This window comes from Octopus bimaculoides, chromosome 9 (genome assembly GCF_046866305.1).
Source record: "Octopus bimaculoides isolate indiv1 chromosome 9, ASM4686630v1, whole genome shotgun sequence".
Classification (NCBI taxonomy): domain Eukaryota; kingdom Metazoa; phylum Mollusca; class Cephalopoda; order Octopoda; family Octopodidae; genus Octopus; species Octopus bimaculoides.
The window spans coordinates 23,642,425-23,667,488 of NC_142936.1; the positions used below are offsets into that span (position 1 = coordinate 23,642,425).

General features: G+C 40.5%; 2 protein-coding genes across 3 annotated transcripts in view; one reads left to right on the top strand and one right to left on the bottom strand.

Annotated features, from left to right (window-relative positions):
- Positions 1–25,064, top strand: part of LOC106868947 (checkpoint protein HUS1) — a 247,580-nt gene that overhangs the window by 49,643 nt on the left and 172,873 nt on the right. Inside the window, exon 9 of one of the 2 annotated variants that reach the window (XR_016243077.1) lies at positions 1–25,064. This exon is cut by the window's right edge and continues 7,559 nt beyond it. The exons of the other annotated variant lie outside the window; for it this stretch is intronic. The gene's annotated coding sequence lies outside the window, so the exon portion shown is untranslated. 2 annotated transcript variants of the gene reach the window in all.
- On the bottom strand, positions 17,476–18,243 carry LOC149134016 (uncharacterized). The gene has a single exon (XM_089358112.1). The coding sequence runs from the start codon at positions 18,241–18,243 to the stop codon at positions 17,476–17,478; it is 768 nt and encodes a 255-aa protein (XP_089214238.1).

A 25,064-nucleotide genomic window follows, 5' to 3' on the forward strand; every position in this document is an offset into this window, starting at 1 on the left:
GTATAATAAAAAACGAAGAAGAAAGAAAACCAAACTGTTTAGAAATGACACGAGTGTGTTTATGCAGCAAGTAGCGCCAACAAATTGTAGCGAATGGTTGGTGCAGTGACCCCGGAAATTTGAATTTCTACCTGAAATTAGTGCTGGATTACAGATTGTGAACTATATTACCATTATTGTTGATAGCATGTATGTTTGCTTCATGTGAAATTAATTTCCTTATTATTCTAAGGTGACCCCACCCAGAGATGGGTTGAAGCAATCGTGTCATATATCCGAGTTCTTAATTTCTAAATTCACTGATTCCTTTGTGGAGGTAAAAATAGTATATATATGTGTATATATATATATATATATATATATATATATACTGTATATCAGGCAATCCAGCCAGAAAGAGAAGCATACTGCACGTAACAGTGCGTGTTTTCCTTACAAAACTGGGTTACTCTGTCATTGTTTTTATCTTCTATAAACTCTCTGTGGCCGTAGAGAGCCAGAGATCAAGTGCCTACGGCCATAAACGATCGTGCTCCTTGATAGGACAATAGAAATACCACTGGCCTGAACAACTAGAACACTGTTTCGAACCCAGCTAATAGAAAAGGGACATAATGTTTTGTTTTTTTTGTTCTTTCCGGCGTTTGTATCATTACAGATTGTGAACTATATTACCATTATTGTTGATAGCATTTATGTTTGCTTCATGTGAAATTAATTTCCTTATTATTCTAAGGTGCCCCCCCCCCCCAAGAGATGGCTTGAAGCAGCCATGTCATATATCCGAGTTCTTAATTTCTAAATTCACTGATTCCTTTGTGGAAGTAAAAATAGTAAATATATATATATATATAGTTATGCTGCACGCGGACCTCCGATGCCACCATGGGTCCACACACAAACAGCCCACAGGCTGCTGGCCCAGAGAAGCTCGCTTGCGACAACGCTCAGCAAATCAGAAACCCACTCCCGGATGGCAAAGCAGCGAAATGAAGCCAGTAGAACGGCACAAATTGTCGAGTTAAATTTTCATCACTGACTAACTTAGTGAACTTGTCAAATTTGTCAGCTGATCACTTTTATCGCATGGCATGAAACTGTAACCCATGTGGATCCTTGAAATTCCACAGCCTTCACTATGATTGCACTTGTATTCCAGTCCGAGTTCCTCATGGGATGTTTTTGCTTGTTCTTCATAAAGGTATAATAAAAAACGAAGAAGAAAGAAAACCAAACTGTTTAGAAATGACACGAGTGTGTTTATGCAGCAAGTAGCGCCAACAAATTGTAGCGAATGGTTGGTGCAGCGACCCCAGAAATTTGAATTTCTACCTGAAATTAGTGCTGGATTACAGATTGTGAACTATATTACCATTATTGTTGATAGCATTTATGTCTGCCTCATGTGAAATTTATTTCCTTATTATTCCAAGGTGATCCCTCCCCCCTGATATGGCTAGAAACAGTGGTGTCATATATCAGGGTTCTTGATTTCTAAATTCACTGAACCCTCTGTGGAGGTAAAAATAGTAAATACTAGCAGAAATACCCGGCGCTGCCCGGGTTAAAGAGAATAATGAAATCTAAAAACGCCGTCTAGACTACGCAAGCCTCAACTGTTAGTAGCTACGATACCATATTTCTACATTAATAACTCTCCAATCCATGCCAGCATGGAACATAGACGTTAAGTGGAATGCTAAAAGAAAGTTTTCAACTCATATCTATATAAAGTAAATACACGTAATTCAAAAACACATTTTGTGTATTTTATTTCATAACCAAACAAACAGGTACAGATTATAAATAATGAAAGGCCAATTTTGGTGATTCATTTGACAGAGGTAGTAGAGAGACAATGCGATAATAAATCTGAGGTTGGATCTTGAAAGTTTGGATGAATGCTGCCTCAGTTAAATCTCTTGTGGCTCCAAATGATGTCATCTGTAGTACAGCGTCGTATTGTCTAATTTTGTTTTGCAAATGTTAGGAATCTTGGTCAGTTGATGACAACAGTTTCTTCAATAGCTCTGGAGGTTAAGGATTGTGGAATTGTTGGGAATGTTTTTAACTTTGGTGTTATATGTATTGCTTGAATTTCTTTGAAATATGAAATATATGCATGTTCACTGGGTTTGTAAAAGAGAGTTGTGTAGTTCTCGAGTTTTACCCAAACACATATATATGTATATCAATATAAGTATATGAAAGTCAATGAAGTTTCGTAAAAGAAGGTGATCATGTACATACTTTCTTGCTGTTGTGATTATAACACCTCGTTGTAAACAATGTTCCTTGTTTTTCCTTGTGGAACATATGCAAATAGGTTTTTTTTGCTGCCCACTCTTGAGCAGCCAACATACAGTTGTCCATGTGAGAAGCAGGGCTCTTCCAAGAGAAGACCAGCTACAGACAGTGTTTGACCCTGAGATTTGTTTATGGACATGGCAAAAGTCACACGAAGGGGGAATTGTAGTCTTCTGAATGTAAAAGGAATGTCTGCTCCTGATGGAGCAAATGGATCTAGTTGACAGAGCTTGCAGAAAGGCAAGAGGAAAATGCACCGTGAAAGAGAAACAAAATTTTCGTGTATCCTCTTGGCCGTTGGAAAGTTCCATGTGACACGATTTGCGTACGCACATCAATAATGACCTCATTTATCTCTACCAGGAAAACTAGTTTGAAATTTGAATGTGCGAGCGTAGCTACAATGTGCTACGTCTTCATCTTGGTCATTGACGAAGACGAGTGTTTGCGTCGCATGATGTGATTGGCTGAGATTAGGGAAGTTTTGTCGTCACCAGCCGCCTCTGCAAAAATAGCACAGTCAATTACGCCTACAAGAATCAGCTTTGAGGATAAGAGACGTCTGGTAAATGCTCGGAAAAAACGAAGTGTTAAGTCAATTTTCATTGCTCAGCTGTGTAATTGAGTTAGGAAAGAACACACAAGAATAGTTTTTGTGTTTGTAGTGGATGGAAGTGGTAAGAGTGGAGTGATGAATGCTGACCGAAATGTCAAGAAAAGGGACAGAGGTATCAGAGATAGTGCAAGAGAAGTGGAGGGCAGGATGGAAGGATTGGACAAAAGAGAGGAACGAGTCAAGATGTTCGCGGGAGAATGAGTACGCACCGATACAGTCGTCAATATAACGACCGTATAGTTCGGGAGTAGGACCAGTGAAACTTGAGAATATTTGGGCCTCAACATAGCCAACAAACAGGTTCGCATAGTTGGGGCCCATTCTCGTTCCCATGGCAACTCCCGAGAACTACTGGTAGAAATCACCCGCGAACAAGAAGCAGTTAAGAGAGAGGACAAGTTCGGCCAGACGAATGAGTGTGGAGGTGTCGGGTTGTGGGTTGGGGCGTTGGTCTAGGAAATATTTAAGTGCACGCAGCCCCTCATCATGAGGGATCACCGTGCAGAGGCTCTGGATGTCGAGCAGAAATTCTTTCAGTTCCATGGTTCAGACTCTTCTGGCTAAGCAGTATGGGATGTTACATTTTGTATGCGGTGGATGGCACGACTTAAAATTCAGGTATTGGTGTGCATCTGTGTGTTTATAATATGTATCTGTGGTAATGGCGGTGTTCTTTTTAATTACCATTATATCTAAGGATGGTAATTTGGTACTGCTCATCTCCTTTGTAAATTGGATGGATTGGTGTAGCTTGTTTAGGAGGGTGTTGAATTCTTCCACAGTGTTTTGAGATTTTGTCCAGATTATAAAGCTATTGTTGAGGTATTTCTTCCATGCCTTTTCAATATACTTCCTAAATTCAGTGTTGTATCTCTCTTCTATTTCCTGGTAGAGTTTTTGTTCTAAGTAACCCATCACCGAATTTGCATAAACGGGAGCAAACCTCGTTCCCATAGCCGTGCCATTAATTTTGATATAGTTCTTTCCATTGAAGAAGAAAGTGTTGTTTTCCAGAATAAGTCTGACTGAGTCTAATATAAATGTTACTGTGAATTGCTTCTCTATGTTTATCCACCCAGTATTTGATCGCCATTATTCCTAGTTCATGTGGGATATTCATTAAAATATATCTATTTTCAATGAACACGACCTCATCGAGTGAGGGTCAGATATACAGTTCTAGAAATTCACATACTCAACATTATACACTTCAGAAATGGCAGCCAAAAAATAAACAAATATTTTTTCTTTTGGGGTTGAATTCCGCCATAGAAATTCATGTAGATAAGATGAAAATAATTCATCCGATGTCCCAAATTGCCACCAAAGTTTTCTTTTCAATCTCATCCACAAGTTTTCTATATTCTGTGTATGAATTCCATTGTCGTTTGGATCTACAAAGTGATCCTCATGCACAATAACTTTGTGGGTATATGTACATCCTCCCAAGTTTGCGATATTCGCATAGGATGCCCACCCGTCACTGATTATGTGGGTTCCTGGCAAAATCCACCGCTGTATCGATTCTGACAGTGTCCGCCTAGGAAATTTTCACAGAGCCATTTGAAGGATTCCCAGGCTTTAAGCTCAATCTCATCCAGTGCTGTGAGGAAGTGGTTGTCCTTCAAGAGTTCTTTTATCTGCGGACCTATGAATACGCCCTCCTTCAGTTTTGCCTCGGTGAATTTTGGAAATTTGGCCTTCACATATTCAAAACCTTTTGAGCTTTTCCAGGCAAGTGTCTTCATGAATTGTTTCATGAGGCCAAGCTTTATATGAAGAGGGGGAAGAAGAACATTTTCTGGGTTTAAAAGTGGCTTGCTCTGGACGCTAGAAACTCCCTGCTCATATGATTTTCGCAAAGGCCACTCTGATTGCACATAGTGCTTGTTAGTTGCACGACTGTCCCACAGGCATAAAAAGCAACAATATTTCGTGAACCCAGATTGCATTCCAATCACTTTCAAGTCTCCACATATTTTCCAGCTGTAGTTTGTATACTTTATGGCATTGATGAGTACTTGCATGTTTTCATAGCACTCCTTCATGTGCACTGAATGTCCTATGGGAATGGATGGTTTCTTATAGCCATTGTGTAGTAGTACTGCCTTGAGGCTTATCTTAGATGAATCAATGAATAAGCGCCATTCAGCTGGAACTTGCTCTTGGAACAAACTGCGAAATAACTCATCAGTGTTATTACTGAAACAAAGTGGTCCATCAACAGTGAAGCATGAAGTCAGATCCCTATTTCTCTTCCTGAAATGAGTAATACAAACATCTTTATTAAGCAGACATTTTTCTTGTAGGCAAGATGCTAGTAGTTCAGCTTTATCCTTCGACAATGACAAGTCTCTAACTAAATCATTTAACTCTCCTTGAGAAAATTTCTGTGGTACGTCTTCATTTTCAATCGTGAAATATGCATCCACTTCAGTGTCTTCCACAGCAGTAGTATTTTCTTCAGGAAATACATCTTCGTCAGACATCTGAAGGCCATTTTCTGGTGGTATTGGAATAGGAAGATCATCATCGTTGTGTGGTACTGGTCTTCTTGCTGATTCCAAGTTGGGATACACAATCTTATGCTTGGTCTTTACAGTAAACCCACATACATTAACATTGCAGAAATAACAGCCCATGAAATGATCCTTTGGCTCTCTCCATATCATAGGTATTGCAAACGGCATTGCTCTCTTCCTCTTATTTAGCCAATCCCTTAGTCCATTTGAACAAGCTGAACAGATGATGTGCGGGGCCCAACTCTTATCTTGATCCCCGAGAGAGCAGCCAAAGTATAACTGGTAGACCTTCTTGATTTCACTTATGATGACACGTTGCTGAGCTTTGGTGGTAAATGAACCACAGACATGACAAAATATATCAGGACTGTTCTTGCAATGCCTTGACATCCTGAGTAGAATTTGATGGTGGTGATGACTTGGCACCTTAAACAGAAAGTAAAATTTATGAAAAGAAAAGATGAAAACATAAAATTACAAAATGAATACAAACAGTTATAAAACAGAAGTCAGAATCTACCTGTATAAGACGTTTACGTGTAGCGATACTGCTGATAGGAGTTACATACCTCTCTTATCTCATCAGAAAAACTGTGCCTGATAGAAGGAAACCGATTACATTTTTGAAATTCACGGACAAAACTACGTATAAAACACCATATAATATCCCTGATGAAAATTGGCTGTTGACCAGTGTTATTAAAGTTTAAGTGATAGGAGCTAAAAATGTAAAAGTATCTAAGGTACGTAAGATATACTATATTATGAGGAAAAGTAATATTGCAGTGAACTTATGCGTTTCTGAGTAGTTTGTTTATTTTTATTCGAACTATGTATTATTAACAAAACCTACACACTAACTAAACTTTATTCTCTTCTATTAGCGTCAATGATGACATTGTAGTTGGGACAGGGTGCGTTCTACAACGCACATTTGAAGCTGAGGATATGGCTGTTGTGCTCGTGCAGCACTGTTTGTAGGCCAAGTAAGATGTCTCTGTCGAAAGTTTCAGCTTTTGTGTTGTCTCCATGTTACTCGTGCAGCGGCCTGTTGATTGTAGTCAGAGATGAAATAAAGCTGCAAAATGCCGGTGAACTATTGTTGGGGGCTGGAGCAACCCAATGATGTGGTAAACCTGCCCTTGGACCTTAAAAGTTGGCATCCACCTTTCCTCTCTGACAACTTTAGGCCCAAAGGAGGTCATCTGGAAAGCGCAATTGTATGTCCTGATAAGTTGAAGAAATTCAGATGACGTTCGCACAGATCCTGCCAGCAGGTCCTTCAAAGGCTGTGGAGGGTTTTCAAATGGTGGCAGCTGCACTTTGCCATTTGAGCAGCACATCCCAGGTGGTTTGGCTGACCATTTCTTAGCATTGCAGTGCTTGGAGGTGGAGCACATACCCCCAATCTCGATTTCAGAATGGGAGGAGTAGCTTATCGTCGGTTCGTAGATGAAAGCCTTCATTAGCCAATAGGAACTTTTGGGGCTTGTAATGCCGCGAGCAGCTTCTCGTCGATGACTATTCCCCTGTAACCTACCACGTCTCAGAGGAGTTTCAGCAGATCGTGTAGTAGTAGTGACAGCAGCGTTTTTTAAATTGCAGACTGCCCATTGTTCAGCAGTCTCGGAGGCTCTTGCTTTGGCAGTGGCGGCAGCATTCTGTGAATTGCGTATTTTCCATTGTTCAGCAGTCTCGGACACTCTTGCATTGGCAGTGGCAGCAGTGTTTTTTGAATTGCATGCAGATCGAGCTAAGCTTGTTTCTTGAAAACGCACCGAATGGTCCTATGACCTCCTCCTTTTTAGTCGCATAGCTCTTTCATCGTCACTTTCAGTGACTCTCCAGCTTGTAGCATGCAAAGCGGTCTGAGCCAATCGCAAATTAGTTTCATCAGAAGTCTCATTGATCCTTCTCGTCCTCTGTGCCAACGCAGCAGCCATTCGGTGCCCGAGACAGATTCTTTTCTTAGGTGGCATTTTGTAAATTGGGAGAGAGAGAAAATGAAACTGGCAGATGGAGAAATGGGATTAAATGAAGGCACAAATGAATCTGAAGTTGTGGTTCTGATGAACGAAAAGTCAGCAATGAGAACAAAACTGTTTTCAAGCACAGACGTTTCCCGGTCATTTCCAAGCAACAGTTACTTGTTTCATCAAACAAACAGCTGAAAAATAAAGCAAAATGCAATAAAATAGAATAAAATGTAAATACATAATAAAATAAAAAAAAATTAAGAATGCAGACACTCTGTAAGAAATATAACAGTCAAGTAAACAATTTAAACATAAAAGCAAACAAAAACTAATAAACAAAGTGTGCTTGTTGCTAATTACATTGTCATTAGATTTTATTTTCTAATTGAATAAACCAACACTAATTATCTAACATTCAAAATTTCATGGCAGGAGATAAGTTTCAGCAAACTTGTGTAGCATGTTCAGAACTCATTTCTAATGTTGAAATGCCACATATCGAAAAATGCTTTAAATAACATAGGAAATAAAACAGCTACAGCACAGTCATCATTTGGTAGCCTCAGCAAGTTGTCACGTGACACTGTTTAAACTTTAACTGACCAATGGAGGGCACATAGTCTTAGCCCACACATTCTCTAACTGAGACTGTCACCTGTCAATCAGCGAAGCTACTTCAGCGTCAGCCTGTCTCACCTAATGATGTTATTTTCCTGCGGGCATGTTATGACTTTCAAGCCATTTTTGGTCTTCCTGCTTCAGCCATATATAGAAGCTGGCTTTTTCGACTGCTTCCTGTATTCTCCTTATTAGTTTTCTCAGTTCCGAGCTAAAAAATGCAAATCTTCTTTTGAATAACGTTGTCATTTTTCTTTCAATGAAGTCCCTAGCCCCCACTGCCAGGTGGCAATATTCGACAGTCCATCCCTGTTCTTTGCACTCTTCAATTAGTTTTTCGTGCCTCTTCTTCTTTCGTTTCTCTGCATTGTTGATGTTCTCTTCCCATGGTACTGTCAGTTCTAGTAAAATTCCTATTCTCCATTCTGTGTTCCATATGACTAAGTCTCATCTTTTTGTCGTTTTTATGAGTGGAAATATTACTAGTCTTCCCAAATCCGTGGCCAGCTCCCAGTATCCCTTCCATCTTTCGTCTATCTCGTATATTTTATTTGGAGGCCTGGTCTTATGTCCTTTTCCCTCCTTCTGGAAGTATATTTTCCTGCGTTTTTCCACTTTCGGTTACTCTCCCCTATTGTATCCTTCGATCTTCTCCTTGAATGCTGCGTTTATGATGCCGAGGACTTGATTATCACGCCATGTATACCTTTCTAGTGCTATCGGTTGTTTTTAAGTTTCACCGGACTAAGTTCACCGGTGAGGGTAGAACGTCGAAGGTAGACTTTATCAGGAAGGATGTTCTTGCTTGTTCCCTAGCCCAAAGTTCCTTCCATGAGATTCTGCGACTGACCACATATTCCTCCCATCTCAGGCACTGTCCCTGTTGACTACATTGCACCAAATGTACTTTCTGCCTTTCTTCTTCCTCCTTTCTCACTTCGTGTACCACTGCTTCTTTCATCTCTTTTACACTGCTCTTGCAAAATGGCCTGAAATTGTGCGTCCCTAGGTCGGCTCTTGCTTCTTGCGTTGCTCTGACTATATCGGCGTGTCTTAGTGTTACGATCGCCCTGTTTACTGCCTCTTCCGCATTCCATTTCCTCCCTGTTCGTACCTTTGGAGGGTTTTCTCGGATGCTCTGATCTTTTGAATACCTTAGAATCATTACTGTCCTCGCCTTTCCTGCTTTATATTCTTCGGTGATCGATGTTATTGGTAGTTGCAGCACGGGTTTTCCATATAGTGCAGTTGTATTCAGTGGTTTCGGCAGACCAAGCCATTTTATGATAAACACACTGTTCCATCCTTTCTACTCTACTCGCGGCTATTTCGTACATTTGCAATGGCCACATTATCATTGGGTACAGCCCAAATTGCAGTATCCAACATTTGAATTTTCTCGGCAGCGTTGTTCTGTCAATTGTCTTTAATCGTGTTTCTTTCCTTTGCCTCTTATCATTTAATAAATCTTTATACCATCTGCCAAGACTCTTTACTGATGTAATGGGGGTACATGCATGATTCGCTAGGCCTCTTCAGAGATTCACAAAAATTCAATACAAATAAAAAATAAAAATAAGAATAAAGTAAAAATAAAAATAAATGAAAAATGAAAATATAAAAATATAAGGCACATAAAAAGCCTACAAACAGTATATAAGACCATATAAATAGTTTTAAACACTCCAATACACATGTCTGTGCCTGTGTACATAACCATACGTAGATATCTATGGATACAAAAGCATAAATTAAAAACTTGATCAAGTTTTAAATTAAAAGATTTAAAGAAGTGCCTAATCTTTTTCCTAATTCTTTCTAGGGTACTTTTGCTATTGGTAGGGTATACGAATAGTGCGTTGTCTCTGTATAGACCCCCCTGGAGGTCTGGTACTTCTGAGAATAGCCTCTTAACTAGAAAGGCTCCGACTAAGTCAGTTCCCTGAGCTGAGTCGCTCGAGCCCATAGCCACATTGACGTTATCAGGAGTGTCCGACCTCGTCCAAAGTTTACCCTCGAATTCAATTATTGTTTTCCTAGCTAAGAGTATGATATCTATTTTTTCTCTATCTATAAGAGAGAGGTTGCGAGCATAAATTAGGGACTTATTCAATAGGATAGGGGAGATGCTTGCATAGTACTTCGATATATCGAATTGTATCAAAGAAAAGTTTTTCTTAAACTGAATAGAGTTGAACCATTTTAGAACGTCCTCAGTATTAACTCATATGCTGAGTGGGATGTGAGGTTTAATTTGGGGAATTACTCCGTCTGGAATTGTCTTACTCAGTCTGCCTATGTCTGACTTGGGCATATTAGCCTCACTTCTATGTTCTCTGGGAATCCTTTTTTTATGGTCCTTAATGCTAATCCAAGGTTCTTGGGGGATGAGAGGTTCGGTCCTTTCTAGTAGATCTAGCTTGGTCATAACTTCTTTGATTTTGCTGTTGGCTTGTATGAGGTTATCCGTTGATGTAACGTTATATTTTCTATGGAGCTCCTTAATTATTAGTGATCTATACGTATTATAGTCTAATTTATACCAGTTACCGGTTTTGTCGGCTGGTATGATTAGACTACCTTCATTTTTTATTGTGTTTAAAAATTGCTTTAGTTTCTTCAAGTGGTCGTTACTAATAGTTCTATGTTTTTTGTTTTTAGTTTTTTCGATAAATTCGAAGATATCCTTTTCGAAGTTTTCTAATGCGAAGTTCGGTGGTGGGTTTCTTCTACTTTTGAATACTTTTCTGTTTATGATAGCTTCCTGGTTCCTGTTTGAGTTATGTTTATTTCTATTATCAAAGTGATAGGCGGCCCATCTAATTCGTCTAAGGAAATCTGTAGTCCTGTAGATAAGAGCCGTCATCTGTGTGTAGTGGTATGTCTTTGGGAGAGAAATCGGTGTGAATCCTTTGTATCATTATTCATTCATCAAGTATTAAAAGTTGTTGTGGGTATGTAAAAACCAATCCGAAGGACAACGTAAATCACGTAGGTAAGGTAGATTTTAGAGGTAATACTTGATAATTGCAAACACCTGTATATTCCAGATAGTGGCCGGGGCGAAAAGATGAATTAAAAACGTAAAAATAAAAACAGAACACAAAGGATTCCGCGGTACACGTGTTTCAAGCTTTATAGTCGTTGCATCATTATATTGGTATATAATTGATAGACAGGATGGTATAAAGCTATCTTCAGCCGCAAATATATTCTTTCCCAAGTATTATATCACAAAGAAGTCACCAAGAAAAAAGTAAAAGAGAGATAAAAAGTGGTAGTCCACTTGGTATTGTCCATTGTAATATCCATTGTAATATACATTATAATATGTTTATCCTTTAAGTTGATACATTTACATAAAAGTTCATCGGTATTCCGAAATCTGTCCATATCGTGCCACAATTCAGAGTAGAGTGAATGCTAAATAAACATAACTAGCGTATATGGGATAGAAGAAGAGGGTCCAACAAAGGTAGAAGTTGGAGGTTCAAAAAAATATAAAATACGAAGAAAACAATATATAAAAAAAATACACAAATATTAATACAAAAATAATAGAAGTCAAATGGGGGGGGGGGTAATATAAGAAAAAATAGGAAAAAATCCGGATGGTAAAGTAAGATGCATATAAACTATTTAGAAGGGTTGGAGAAGGGTGATAAATAAAAAAATAAAATAACAGAGGTAAAAAGAAGGGGGATAAGAAAAAAACCTAAGAGTAGAAAAAGAGAAATAAGGATAGATAAAGCGATAAAGATCTAAAAGGGTGAGTTCGTAAATGACAGACATACATGATGCTGTGTCGGCCAAGACTAGTGGTGGGTCATAAATAACGTCCGGCTAAAGAAACCTTGAAATATGATATCTTTGTGTTGAGTGGTCAGTTTAGCCAAAGTACATCACTACAACTTAAGTATACGAACTTATCTATTATATTGGTACATACCCTTATCTAGAGGATACAAAGATGATGGAAGTGGTAAATGGTAATTAGAACATATAAAAACCAAAACAATGAATAATTGGAAAATAGAAAAAAATATACCTTACCTACGTGATACAAAAGCATATATAGATGAGTACATATGTGTCCAGATGTACGTCAACAGTCACTGCCACCACATAGAGGGGGAAATATACATATATATATATCTATCCCCTCACACATACGTACGTATATACATATATGTATACACAAATATTCCCTTACGTACATGATCCCTGGCACCAACGTTATTCGTTGCGTTTTGAAAGCTGTTTATATTTTAAAATGTGTTGGGTGCGTGCGTGTCAGTTCTGTTTGTGGTGGATGGGTCTATGTGGAAGTTCTTTCCAGAGGAGTTATTAACCCTTTAGTGTTCAGATTAATTTGTTCTCACTTTCACATATTATTTATAATAAAATTAAAAAGAATGTATAAAATAATATACTTACAAAATAATACAGTTATGACATATTTCTGTCATGAAACTGCCCAAAGCACCCTTTACACAAGGGCACTTTGCAGAAGGAGCACATATATGAGGTCTCGACCTGATACCCCTTTGCAGTTTTTCTTTTTTGGAGCGAACACAGTCTGCAAACTTTTTTCCTTCCATTTATCTTTTTGATTTTATGGAAGTCAATATTTTCTGTGTTGACATCCACCTCAGTTAATTTTGCTTTTCTCCCAGTTCTGTGCTTTCTAGAAGAAAAGCCCTCACGTAACTGAGATGCGATGTCAACCCGAAATTTCAAATGGTCGTAGTCTTTTGGTGGCGGAGGTAGTTTGTGACTTTTTACATATACAATATGAATTTACTATAGTTAAATTCACTAAAAACCACAAAATGTACCTCCACCATTTCTTCCCAGGTCGACCAACTGGGTAATATGCACGATATTGGTCGGATTTATCAACCCCACCCATATATTTGTTATAACAAATATTCACGAGGGGTTTCCCGTCAGCACCAACACCAGGTTGTTCATTAGAAGACAGAAATAAAATCTGTCTTTTGTCTTTGAAAGCAGTAACTAAAATATTTTCTTTACGCATCTGTAGAACGTCCCCTCTATTCTTTAATTTTGTTTTCATTTCACAGGGTAAACCTTTACGGTTTCCCATAACAGTACTACACATGTAAGTACTTACACGTGCAAGATTTTCCGCCAAAGTCACTGACGAAAAAAAAACGGTTGAAATAAAGGTGTCGGTGCTGATGGTGAAATGGTTCAGTAAGGGGCCACACTACATCATGTCCCAATCCATGCGGTCGGTTTCCATTATACTTTTTACCTGTGTAAACATCGAAGTTTACACAGTGTCCAGTCTCTGATTCACAAACTTCCCCTACCTTGATCCCCCATTTAGTAGGTTTGGCAGGCATGTACTGCCGAAAATGTACTCTGCCCCTATAGCCTATCATGGCTTCATCTACACTGAGATTTTTCCCAGGTAGATACACAGTTCTATAATTATTAACAAGTAAATCGATTATAGGACGTACTTTGTACAGGGGATCATAGTTTGGGTCGTTTTTGTTGGGGGCATTTACAGAATCAGTCAAATGCAAATACTGAGATATTTTCGAATACCTCGTCTTGGACATAATACTGGAGATATACGGATCACCATACCTTACATCGGGACTCCAATAGTTCCACAGTCGAGGAAGCTGTTTCACACCAAACATAATGTTGATTGTGAAAAATGCTCTCATTTCCGCAGTAGTTGTTGGCTGCCATAGTGGATCGTTCCTTCCACGAACAGTAATTAAATGTTGCGCATATTTGTTAGTTTCCTCCGCAACATTTTCAAAGAAACTTTCAGGTAAAAATAATAAAAAAATAGTCCAATGGTTGAGCATCAGGAGGTTAATTATGTTGTGGACCAGTGTTTTCTGTAAAATCAGAAATAGTGGTCGGTGTTACGATTTTTGACCATGTTGTCATGTTTATGCTATGATTTTCATCACTTACATTTTCTTCACTTTCGTTATTAAACTCTTCCTCGTCCGACGAAAAATCACTGATATCGATATCAGATTCATCCGAAGACAAAACACTTTTGTTTTCATTGATATTTTCAATATCATCAATAGTAAAGCCTTCAAAATCGGAATCGCTACTTGCTGACACCATTTTTTTCACAACCAAGATAAACACTTCTCTTCGAACGTTGAAAAAACCATGTGGTCTAAAAAATTTCACAGTATTTATACTTGAATAAAGGCGGGAAAGGCTTCATCTCGCATTATCTCAAAGCTACGAGAATTCAATAACGTGATTTGTTTATTTTTTTAGCGATTTCGTAGAGCTATCGGATACGGCCGGTTTGAACAAATAAAGAGGAATTAATTTTGGCCGGTTACGGCCGGTTTGAACACTAACGGGTATTACTCTAATAGTAATAATAATAATGATGATAATAACAGCAACAATAATAACAAATAATAATAATATGCCAACTTTTTGAACTTTGTGATGTGGTGCTCCGTTATTCTTCCTGTGGAGAAGATCAGGTCATTCCAGCAGTGGGTATGAGAGATTCTGCTGCTATTTGGGGAGTGGTAATTTATACAGTTAATTCCTCTCATCTAATTGGACAACTATTGTCAACCACATTAATGGGTTCAGTTCTACTTTTCCTCACTCTTTTAGTTTGATCATTGATTTGTAAAAGTTTGATAGTTGTCATAGAGACTTTAGTCTCTCTATCACCTTTCAACATAATTATATATGAAGAGACAATAGAACAATTAACAATATAATAAAAAAGTTTTATTTATGATGATGCTTGGTTTCACAATTCCTGTCATTTAGCTTAGCAGCTGCTGATTAGGTTGTAGTTTGGTAATGGAAGGTTAAGGGCTTCTTTGATGCCTGCCAGAGAAACAAGTAGCTATCACCATCGAAGGCATCGAGGTGAAGTGGTAATTTGTTGAGGAGCGAGGAGTTGTCACGTAGAAGGTCTGAGCTCAACTGTCTAACAAAGTGAAACTCTCTCTTTAAGAACCAGTTTTACTACGCATGCGCACTTGAGGGGCTTCCGGTGGTGAAGTCCCCTGCGCATGCGCAGAATAGTACTTCCTCAATGGCGGCTATAATTTCGCGCCACTACAGATTGATATGTTTTGTAATAAAACAGTCTATTTCTGATAGCATTTTCATCTTGTGGTACGACTCTCCATGGGTTTGTGGTAAACCACATTTCATCCGTGTAGATTGAGGGTTTATCTATACAGGTCCCGAATGTAAAACTGTCAGATGCCTGGCATCGCATTCAACCTGTATTCATCAAGCCGTTACGTATTGATCGCAGTATGATTTTCCACTACTCGGCGTTCCTGTTATATGAAGTCCATTCTTTTTTGGGTGTATTTTGTGGCACACCTCGAAGGTTTCTTTGGCAAATTGCTGTAGGTCAAAGTGGTGATGCTTTAGCCATGCGGTGAAAATATTTAGGGAAGTTTGCACGTTATGGAACTTGTAGTTCATGTCGGAAAATAGTTCTGTTTTTTTTTTTTGGTTGTATCTGTTGCCAAATTGGAATGAAGACAGTTTCTATATTTAGTTCTGTGGCAGCTGATGTTATGATGCTTAAAAGGTTTCGAGTATTTCGGTATATGTCGTTCCATTGCTTGTTAATGTTCATGTTGTTTGTATTTTTAGCGTATGTTATTAAATCTCCTAATTCCGTTGAATTAGCGGCAGACATGAGCTGTTTTATGAAATCATGTATTTTGCCTTGGACTGTTATTTTATCTGTGTATCTTTCGTCGTTGTTGTTGTTATGTTCTTCTGTAGTTTGGATAGCTGTCATGGTGGTATTTACCTTACGATGAGTTAGGCCTAACGATAACAACAATCGTCTCACACTGTGTCCAACAAACCTTCTATATCCAACTTCGATTGGAAAATGCTCCACTTTCCAGCCTGTGTCTTCACATTTCTCGAGGAGGTTTACATAACAGTCAATCTTTCGAGCCCACGCAGCGGCGTCCATGTTATCTTCATGAGGACCCGTTAACTCGACTAGATTTACAACTTTCCTTCTTTCACACCACATTAAAATGTCCGGTTTTTCCGTAACTGGGATGGGAAAGAATCCCTGGCACTCGGGTAAATCTGCAGTCACTTTCCAATAGCCGTTCCACTTTTCATCTCTCACAGGAAGTTTCTTGTTCTTCTTCTTGAAACGGATCTGCTGACCTGAGCGCTTGAAGGTAATAAAATCTCCAGATGGTACTTTCAACGGTTTTTTGTCAGTCGATGTCTTTTTACTTACAAATGATGCAAATGTGTTTGTGTAGCAAGTAGCACTGACAAAACATAATGGCCAGTTAGTGTGGCAACCCAGGAAATTTGAAATCATTTGAAATTTTTGTAGCTGCAATTAGTGTCGGATTACTGATTGAGCAGGAGTACAGATTGCTGGATTAGTGATCATGAACTGTATTACCATTATTGTTGATAGCATTTATGTTTGCTTCATGTGAAATTATTTTCCTTATTATTCCAAGGTGACCCCCAGAGATGACTAGAAGCAATACTGTCATATTATCAGAGTTTTTGATTTCTAATTTCAATGAATCCTTTGTGGAGGTAAAAATAGAATTTATATATATGTATATATAGGTATGTATAATTGAAAAAGTTCTTTATAGTTTAATATGCAAAGGTGGTAAAAAAATTCTATCACTTTTCACAAGTGGTTTGTGCATGTGTTTTCCTTGCTCAGTTTCATCTCGGATCGGCCAATCCTTGCGTACATAGTGTTCAGCTCTTGTTCTGGAATTCCATAAGCACAGGAAGCAGCAAAATTTAGTATAGCCAAGCTGAAGGCCAGTAGGCATGGCCACAACCTTAAAATCTGCACAAATATGCCAGGTGTGGTTATCATACTGTATGCTTGTTAGAATTGCTTTCAGATTTTCATATAATTCTTTCATGGTTGTCCTATAAGCTATGGGAACATAAGGTAGAGTGTTACCATTGTGTTGCTGAACAGCTTTGATCTATGAAAAGTCGCCAGTTGGTTTTATCATATGGTATTTCCAGTTGCTCAGAAAGTTCAGTGATGTCATTACAAAGGCATAAGTCATCCTTCATGGTGAATAATGCAAGCAGATCCTCCGTACGTTTTCTGTACAGTGTTATCTTCACTCCTTTCTCAAGATTACGTTTTTGGAGCCTTGATGTCATAAACTCACTTTTCTCTGTGCTTAAATAGAGAGCTCTGCACAAGTCATTTAGAGCCTCTTGAGAAAATGGTATTGGTTTATTCTCACTTTCTCGATCATTGGGCTCCATTCACCACTGGAATGTTCATCAGCACTGCTGGAATCCTGCATTTCTTGATCTGGAGGTTTGGGCACAGGTAAATTTTCTGAGTGCTCTACTGGGCGCATTGCTGATTGCAAATTTGGGTAAACAATGTGTTTCTTTAATACTAGTTTAAATTGAAATTTACAATACACTCATACAATTTCTGTAATAGATCATATTTCTCATATCTCCGCCGCCACATGAATTCACAAAGATATGAGTCTATCATAGAACGTTGTGTACCACACCGTCGCTTGTTAGCCCGTTTTACACACGCCCACGTACTTTCAATTTGTTGCGTGTGCGTGTTATTTAACGGGTTAACAAACTCGACACTGTGGTTCACCGTTTTATGTTGAAAGTTGTACCCCTCGATCTCCGGAATATGAGAATACGCCCTCCACAGGTCACTAAATATTGTGGTACCCGGGAGGACGGAGTGGCGGATACATTCTTCAAGTGTTTCGCGATTCCGACAAGGTACTGCATATAGAAACACTTGTCTGGTCTCGCGACACACTCCTCCGAAGACCCATTGCTGAGGTAGCAACCTTCCTCGATTATATTTTCTCCTAGAGAAGACTGTCTCGTCTATCTCGACAATCTTCCCAGGACCACCTATTTGAACTGGGTTCATGAGAAAATCATGTGCGCATACTTCTCGCACAGAACTGTTATAATCCACAGCTGTAGCGCGGCTCATCCCCAGTTCTTCAGCACGATAACGGGCTGTAGTCAGTTCCTTGACCCAAGAGTACAAAAAAATTATTACTGTTCGGAAAGGAACTGTGCTACCTTCCAGCCATGTGCCCTTCCTGATTGACACTTTCATGCGACAACTTCTTAAACTGCACCACCACATGGCCCGCTTACATGAAAATGTCTTTGTCATGAAATGCCCATTTGTATATTTCTTAGTGGACGGTATAACACCCTTCTCTGTTAAATACTCCACCGCATCCTCTTCTGTATTGATAAAACTATACAAATCGCCTAGACTAGAAATTTGAACAAATAGCAAATTTTGATAGAACGAAATATTGATAGAAAGCGAAAATGGCAACAATAAGATAGCAGAAAAAAGCAAATGTTGTACACAGTTCAGGCATATGTTAACGAAATAAACATGCGTGAAAGAAAATGAAAAAAGCAAATGTTGTACACATACAGTTCAGGCAGATGTTAACGAAATTATATTAAAAATAAAACGAAGGAAAACGAACACACGTGTGTTGCCTCTCTGAATATTTTTATTATGATCACGAAGGATCGAAAACACAGATGGGTACAATACAGGACAAACAAATGAACAAAATGTGCGAGTTCTATGATATTATTTTTTTTTAAAATTACGATTGTCTTAATATGTACAATATATGTTCATTGACCTTTTTTTTTTCCTCTTTCAATTATACAGACATACATATGCGTATACACTCACACATCCATACACACACACACACACACACACACACACACACACACACACACACACACACACACACACACACACACACACATATATATACATATACACACATATATACACACCCACACATACATATACATACATACACACACATATCCATAGCCAAACATACACACGCATATACCCAAACACGTATATATTTTTTAAATAACAAAAAGATTGGGTTTTTCAACCCGACAGCCTATAAGGCCCAGTAGCTTGCCTTTTATTATTTTCGATGATTAGTTTGGGTGACTTACACCCACCTTTTTCACCACTTCCTTCCATCTCTGCTCATATACTCTGGCTGACAGGGTTCTCTTTTCCAACCCTATCTTGCTCTTCAGATGGTATTTGAAGTAATTCAGCAATCCAGGGCCGGACATGTAGGACCCTGTCCCCAAACCTTCCATTCTTGTCCTCCATATGCACTCTTTCAATACTGCTACCGTACAGAAAAAGCAAGCCTCACCTTCCTTTGAGAGTCCAGTTGGCGGTATCATCTTTATCATAGACCCAGCCGACAGCTGTACTCGTCCCAGATGCGACTACACGTGTTCTACATAAATTATCAAGCTGGAGAGCTGCCGACAATGTACAAAAGCGTGTAGAACAGTTTCACTGTCCCGCTCGCATCTTGGACATGTCGGTGGCACTGCTAAACCATGCCTGGATAACTTCTCGCGAACAGGTAACACTGCCAAGTCAGAGATTTTTGGAAATTATTCATGTACTCCGACTTGAAGGTTTTACTAAACAGTGCAGTAAGTTGGTTCTCGTCGAACCCCAGAGCCTCTCCTAGGACGTCATCGTTTTTGCCCTCCACTAGCCCTCTGTAGAACACCGAGGTGGTATTCCCGCAGCCAGCCTTGCCCGTCTTGTGGATAAACCAGAGTGCCTGACGGCACTCCTTCTGCCATAAAGTCAAATTACGTCTTTTAATGAGACCGGGTTTAAATCTTTCTAGCGAGGCCGGTCGCGGCAAGAACTCCTCCGCCAACGGACTCCACACCTTATCACCCTCCAGGTGGCACCAGAGATGTCTCAGCCTCAACGCATGTCTGCGCATCATTAGCCAGGGCATCCCCAAACCACCCTTTAGCGGTTCCTGGCAGCACACGGAGCGCCTCACAAGTGGCTTTCTCCCCCTCCACAAAAAGCGGAAGAGGAGTCTTACCAGCTTGTTTAGCCAAAAATCGGGGCAAGGCACAACGGACAGGCGGTAGGTGATTACAGATGCTATAAACACCTGCACCACCTCCACTCTACCCTTCAAGGACAGAAACCTTTCGGACCACTTCCGAACTATGGCCTCCACCTTGTTCACTACCTCGCTCCAATTCTTCTCCGTCTGGGAGTCTGAACCAAACCAGACTCCAAGCGACTTAACAGGACCATCTGTCCAGTGTCCAACGACACTGGACGATAACGGCTTGTTTCTCCAGGTGCCGAGGCGCAAACCGATGGACTTGTCCTTGTTAACTTTTGCTCCTGCCACCGCTTCGTATCTTCGGAGAGCCTCTTCTACACGAGGTAGTTGTGCTTCTTTAGACACGATGAGAGTGATGTCGTCCGCATAAGCAGAAGTGAACTTACCGCATCCAATCTCATTAGGGATGTCGCCCAACTTCCCCAACCTCCGCAACAATGGCTCCAGGGCCAAGACGTACAGGACCGGGGATAGGGGACACCCTTGACGAACAGACCGCAGGATCGAAAACGGCTCCGTTAGGTAACCGTTTATCTGGACGGTGGACTTGATGCCGCTGTACATAGCGGAGATCCACCCGCGAAAGCCTGGGCCCAGCCCAGCTGCTTCGAGGACGGCCCCCAGGTACCGATGGTCTACCCTATCGAAAGCTTTACTTTGGTCTAAGTGGACCAATGCCCCTCCTTTGCCGGTTAATTTCCCAACCCTGTCTAAGGTGTAGCGAAGAAGGTGAAGGCTGTCCTGGATCGACTTGCCTGGGATTGCACAGGTTTGTGCCTTCCCGACAAGCTTCTCCGCGACAGCCGTCAACCTGTTAGCTAACACCTTGGCCAAAATCTTTAACTCTACGTTTAGTAGAGTTATGGGCCTGTAATTACTAATGCTATCCCCCTTGCTTGGGTCCTTCTGGATCAGCGTCACAACTCCCCAGCTTACAGAACTGGGAATCCTCCCATTCTGCTGCCAGTTTGCATAGACGCCTGCCAGGACCTCCCCAAACAAGTCCGGCATTAAACGATAGAGCTCATAGGGCAGACCATCCAGTCCCGGAGCCTTTTCCGCGACGCATCCGGCTAGCACCTCTCTTACCTCCGCGGGAGTGATCGGGCCCTCACAGCATTCCGTCTCACGCGCCGAGAGTCGAGGCCCGCCAGCTAGGAAATCCCTTAAGGGCTCCCCGCGCTCAAGCGAACCGCTCTCCCCGAACACCCGAGCGAAATGCTGGTGAAGTGCCTTTTGCATCTCCTGTCCATAGACCCTGCGACCCTACTCGTCAGTTAAAGACTTAATGCAGGACTTCTTGCCCTTCTGACTCTCCACACGACGAGCCCATCTGTCTACGTTGATACCTTCTCGTTTCCCAGCGCGTAAATTAGCTCTGACTCAGCACCCTTCGTGTTTGGCATTGAGGTGACGGTACAAGACCGTTCTCGCTGCTGTCACTTTGGATGCGGAGCCAGCTTCCATTGCCTCATCTAGACTCTTGACTAAGTCACCCTCTATTCTATTCCTGTCTAAACTTAGCTGATTGCTAAATCTAATGGACTCAAGACGGATGGCTCTCTTGAGGGCGTGCCACCATCTATTATTAATGATGGTGCCACATAATGCCCTCTGCACTAACTCCTTAATTCGGGTACGAAAAGCTAAACAAGTCAAAATAGACTTGTTCATTTTCCAATACCCGGGTCCCTGTCTATGGCACTTATTCACATTCTGATCTGTCTGATCTGATACAATTCACATTCTGATCTGTCCCCATTGTCGTCTACTATATCAGTATCTGAGCTGTACATTGCCTCTATATCTTGTAATGGAGGCATGTTATCAATATCAATTTCATTTTCCAAAAATTCATTCAAAATTTCTCTGAATATCATTGTATTATCTGCCGGTGTAATCGGACGAATGTCCCATCTATCGGCACTCATTTTAGTCTGGTCAGGGTCGTAGTTAGCAAAAACTACTACGTGTGGTATTTCGAAGCTCTTGGTTACTGATATGTATTTACATGAACATATTAGTCCATTCTTTATACTTTCCATTACTTCGTAATTAATGTGTTGTTCCTGACTTCTTGTTAAATCGAATATAACAATTCTTTGTCCATTATACATATATTTAATGTCTAGACTTCTTCCATTTTCGAAACGAATTCCGTCTAGAGTTTGTATGTATCTTGATAGGTACGTTTTTCCGCTGTTACCTACTGGATCTGAATACCATATTATTTTCCGTTCGTTAGGCTCTTGTTGCAGCTCATCGATTAACTCCTGTTGCCACTTTCTCCAGGAACTGTTTTTGTATTTCTCTTTTATCTTTTCTAAAGTCATTAACTGCTGATTCTCACTCCATAATTTTTCAATCGCACGTACATTAGATTTATAAGCGTTTATAGTATCGCTATCGTCCCTTCTTAGGATGTACTCACACGTCACAAGTTTATGATCCGAGTAAGGCACAATACAAAAATGTGGACAGCTAAAACTATTCTTATCTCTTTCCCTAACAAAAATTCTGTCTATGTACGATCTGAGTGAGCCGTCGTTATTACTCCACGTCCACTGTGGAACGCTCGGCTCATCCAGTCGGAAGCGGTCTACTAGATTAAAACTCTCTAGTAGACCCTTGAGGCAAGGATTCCCTTTCCTATCGGTGGAGCCCACACTATCGACGCGCGCATCGAGAATAGTGTTGAAGTCCCCTAGCAAAACTATGGTTTTAGATGTCAATAAAAAGTACTCCAGGTTCCGAAAAAAACCCGACTGCCCTTGTCCGTTAGGAGCATAGGCAGCCACCAACCTGAAGGACTGCTTACTTTCATGTGTCACATCTAGGACGACCAGCCTACCTTCTGGGTCCAGAAAGACAGTACGAATCTGTAACTCCAAGTCCTCCTTAAAAAGAACCACCACGCCTGCATCTCCCCTCCGGCTCGGCGAAATAAATTTCTCGTAGCCATTGAGGAGGGGCGAGAACGCCCCAGGTCCTTCCAACTTGGACTCGGTGATCACAGCCACATCTATTCTATGTGAAATGAGGTCGTCCAGAAAACAAGCTTGTTTCCATTTCGACCTCATTCCACGCACATTTAAACTACCCAACTTAATCATCGGAAAAAATAAGGGTAAAAGTAAGCACTTACGGTTGTGAGAGGGAGCATGGCACTTTTTGTTTGCCAACCTCCCCTACTCCTTCCGCTTCTACTGGGCCCTTTTTCGGGGTTGCCACCGGGCTCTGGGTTGGGGTGGCTGCCGGGCTGACAATTAATCTGCCTTCCTTGACGTCATTGGAGACGTCTATTATAAATTTGTTTAAAACATGTTCTTGAAATAGTCTTTCTTCATAATCCTCCTCGGCTACCTTCGCGTAGCGGTATTTATCATCCTCCGTACCACTTTTGAAGTACTTTATGCAAGGGTGGGCCTTTGTGTATTTCACCACCTTCTCGTTCTTCATGTTTATGGCTACTATCCTGTCGTTTTTTTGACAACCTTTCAACACAGGGTTAGGGGGGGGGGTCTTAAAATTCTGCCCTATGAGTGTTGTACCAGCGGGATAGGTGTGGGAGGTTTTTTTTTTTTTGTGTGTTTGGGGAGGGGAGTCTGGAGTGGATTGCGTCTTCCTTTTGTTTGTAACAGTTTTAAATGCCGTTTGTGTTGGTTCGTTTTCCTCCTCCGTCACCATTTTCTCAGACGTACTCACGCTTACTCGCTCCTGCTGCTTTCCACTTTTTCCCCTGACTCTCTTCTTCCCTCGTCCACTTTCGCAGGAGCGTCGCCACTCGCTTTAATGGTGTTTTTTTTATTTTTTGTGCAAGCCGAGCGAACGTGACCCTTCTGTCCACACTTGAAACATCTGGGTCTCCGTCCCTCAACCGACACGCGAATGGTATGTCCCTCCCCCACAGACACCCTGTCGGGCAAATTTTCCAAAGTATTGTTCTCCGCTTGGACAATCATCTCAAGCGCCTGACCTTTCCAACCGGTTGCTTTCCTTCTCCTTGTGCATAAAATTTCTATATTTTCTTCCACGTCGAAGATTACGGCCGCTGCCGCCCACATTACGTCATACCTAAATGGTATGTCTTCTACAGTTACACGTGCTGTTCGTTTTCCCATGTAAGTGGGCAGCAGCATAATTAGGTCTGTTTTCAAGGTTTCTGTCGAAACCTCCTTTGCCACTTCCGCCGACTCGAAGTGAACTTCGATAGTTGCACTTCTTGTACCGCGGTTTACGTGAATGACTTTGGACCAAATTGGCGCCAAACACAGCTCCACCAGTTCATTACGCGCCTCTGCAATTTTTTTTTCCTTAATGTTGAATACCTTGTATACCACAATTTTTTCCTTAATTGCGTTGACTGCCTCGGGTGGTGGAATTAGCTTCGTTTCACCATCCACCTTTTGTACATATTTCCGGTATGTATACAGACTTTCTTTGGACATTTTAATTTCAATGGAGTCACCTCCAACAGCCTGTGCAAAACTTGGTTTTCCTTTGGAAACACTTTTACGTACACTTTCTTCCTCCATGGGGAGGACACTTTCCGCTACAATTAGAGTAGCCATATTTGTCAAAAGACAAAAACACAAATAAAATTTTTACAGGGAATTTTTCGCCCCGTAGGGCGAAAATAACTGTATACCAACAGTTATTTAAACAGTTGTACACTACAGGGAGTTAGACAGACACGAACTCACACCGCAACAGCAAACAAAATCTCGATGGGAAAAATTAATATATCCTCCTTAGCACAAGAAAAAGACGTGTGTTGCCTCTCTGCAAAATGTCAGAAGTAATGGAGATTAAATACGCTTTACACCGCTTAAACCGCCAAAGGAGTAACTAAACAGCTGAATACTTGTCAGTGATTGGTTGAAATTATCGAAATAAGACAATTTTTTACATGAAATAACTTCGAATACAAAAAATTTTTTCTGTTCTATAACACAAAATAGATGAGTATACGAAGTTTGAAAGTCTTTCGCTACCAAAAACACTACATAAAACATAAATGAAAACTGGTGCCCCC

Bases quoted from the DNA above. Each gene is read 5' to 3' on its own strand.
- LOC149134016 (XM_089358112.1), bottom strand. From the start codon at position 18,243: ATGACAAAGACATTTTCATGTAAGCGGGCCATGTGGTGGTGCAGTTTA.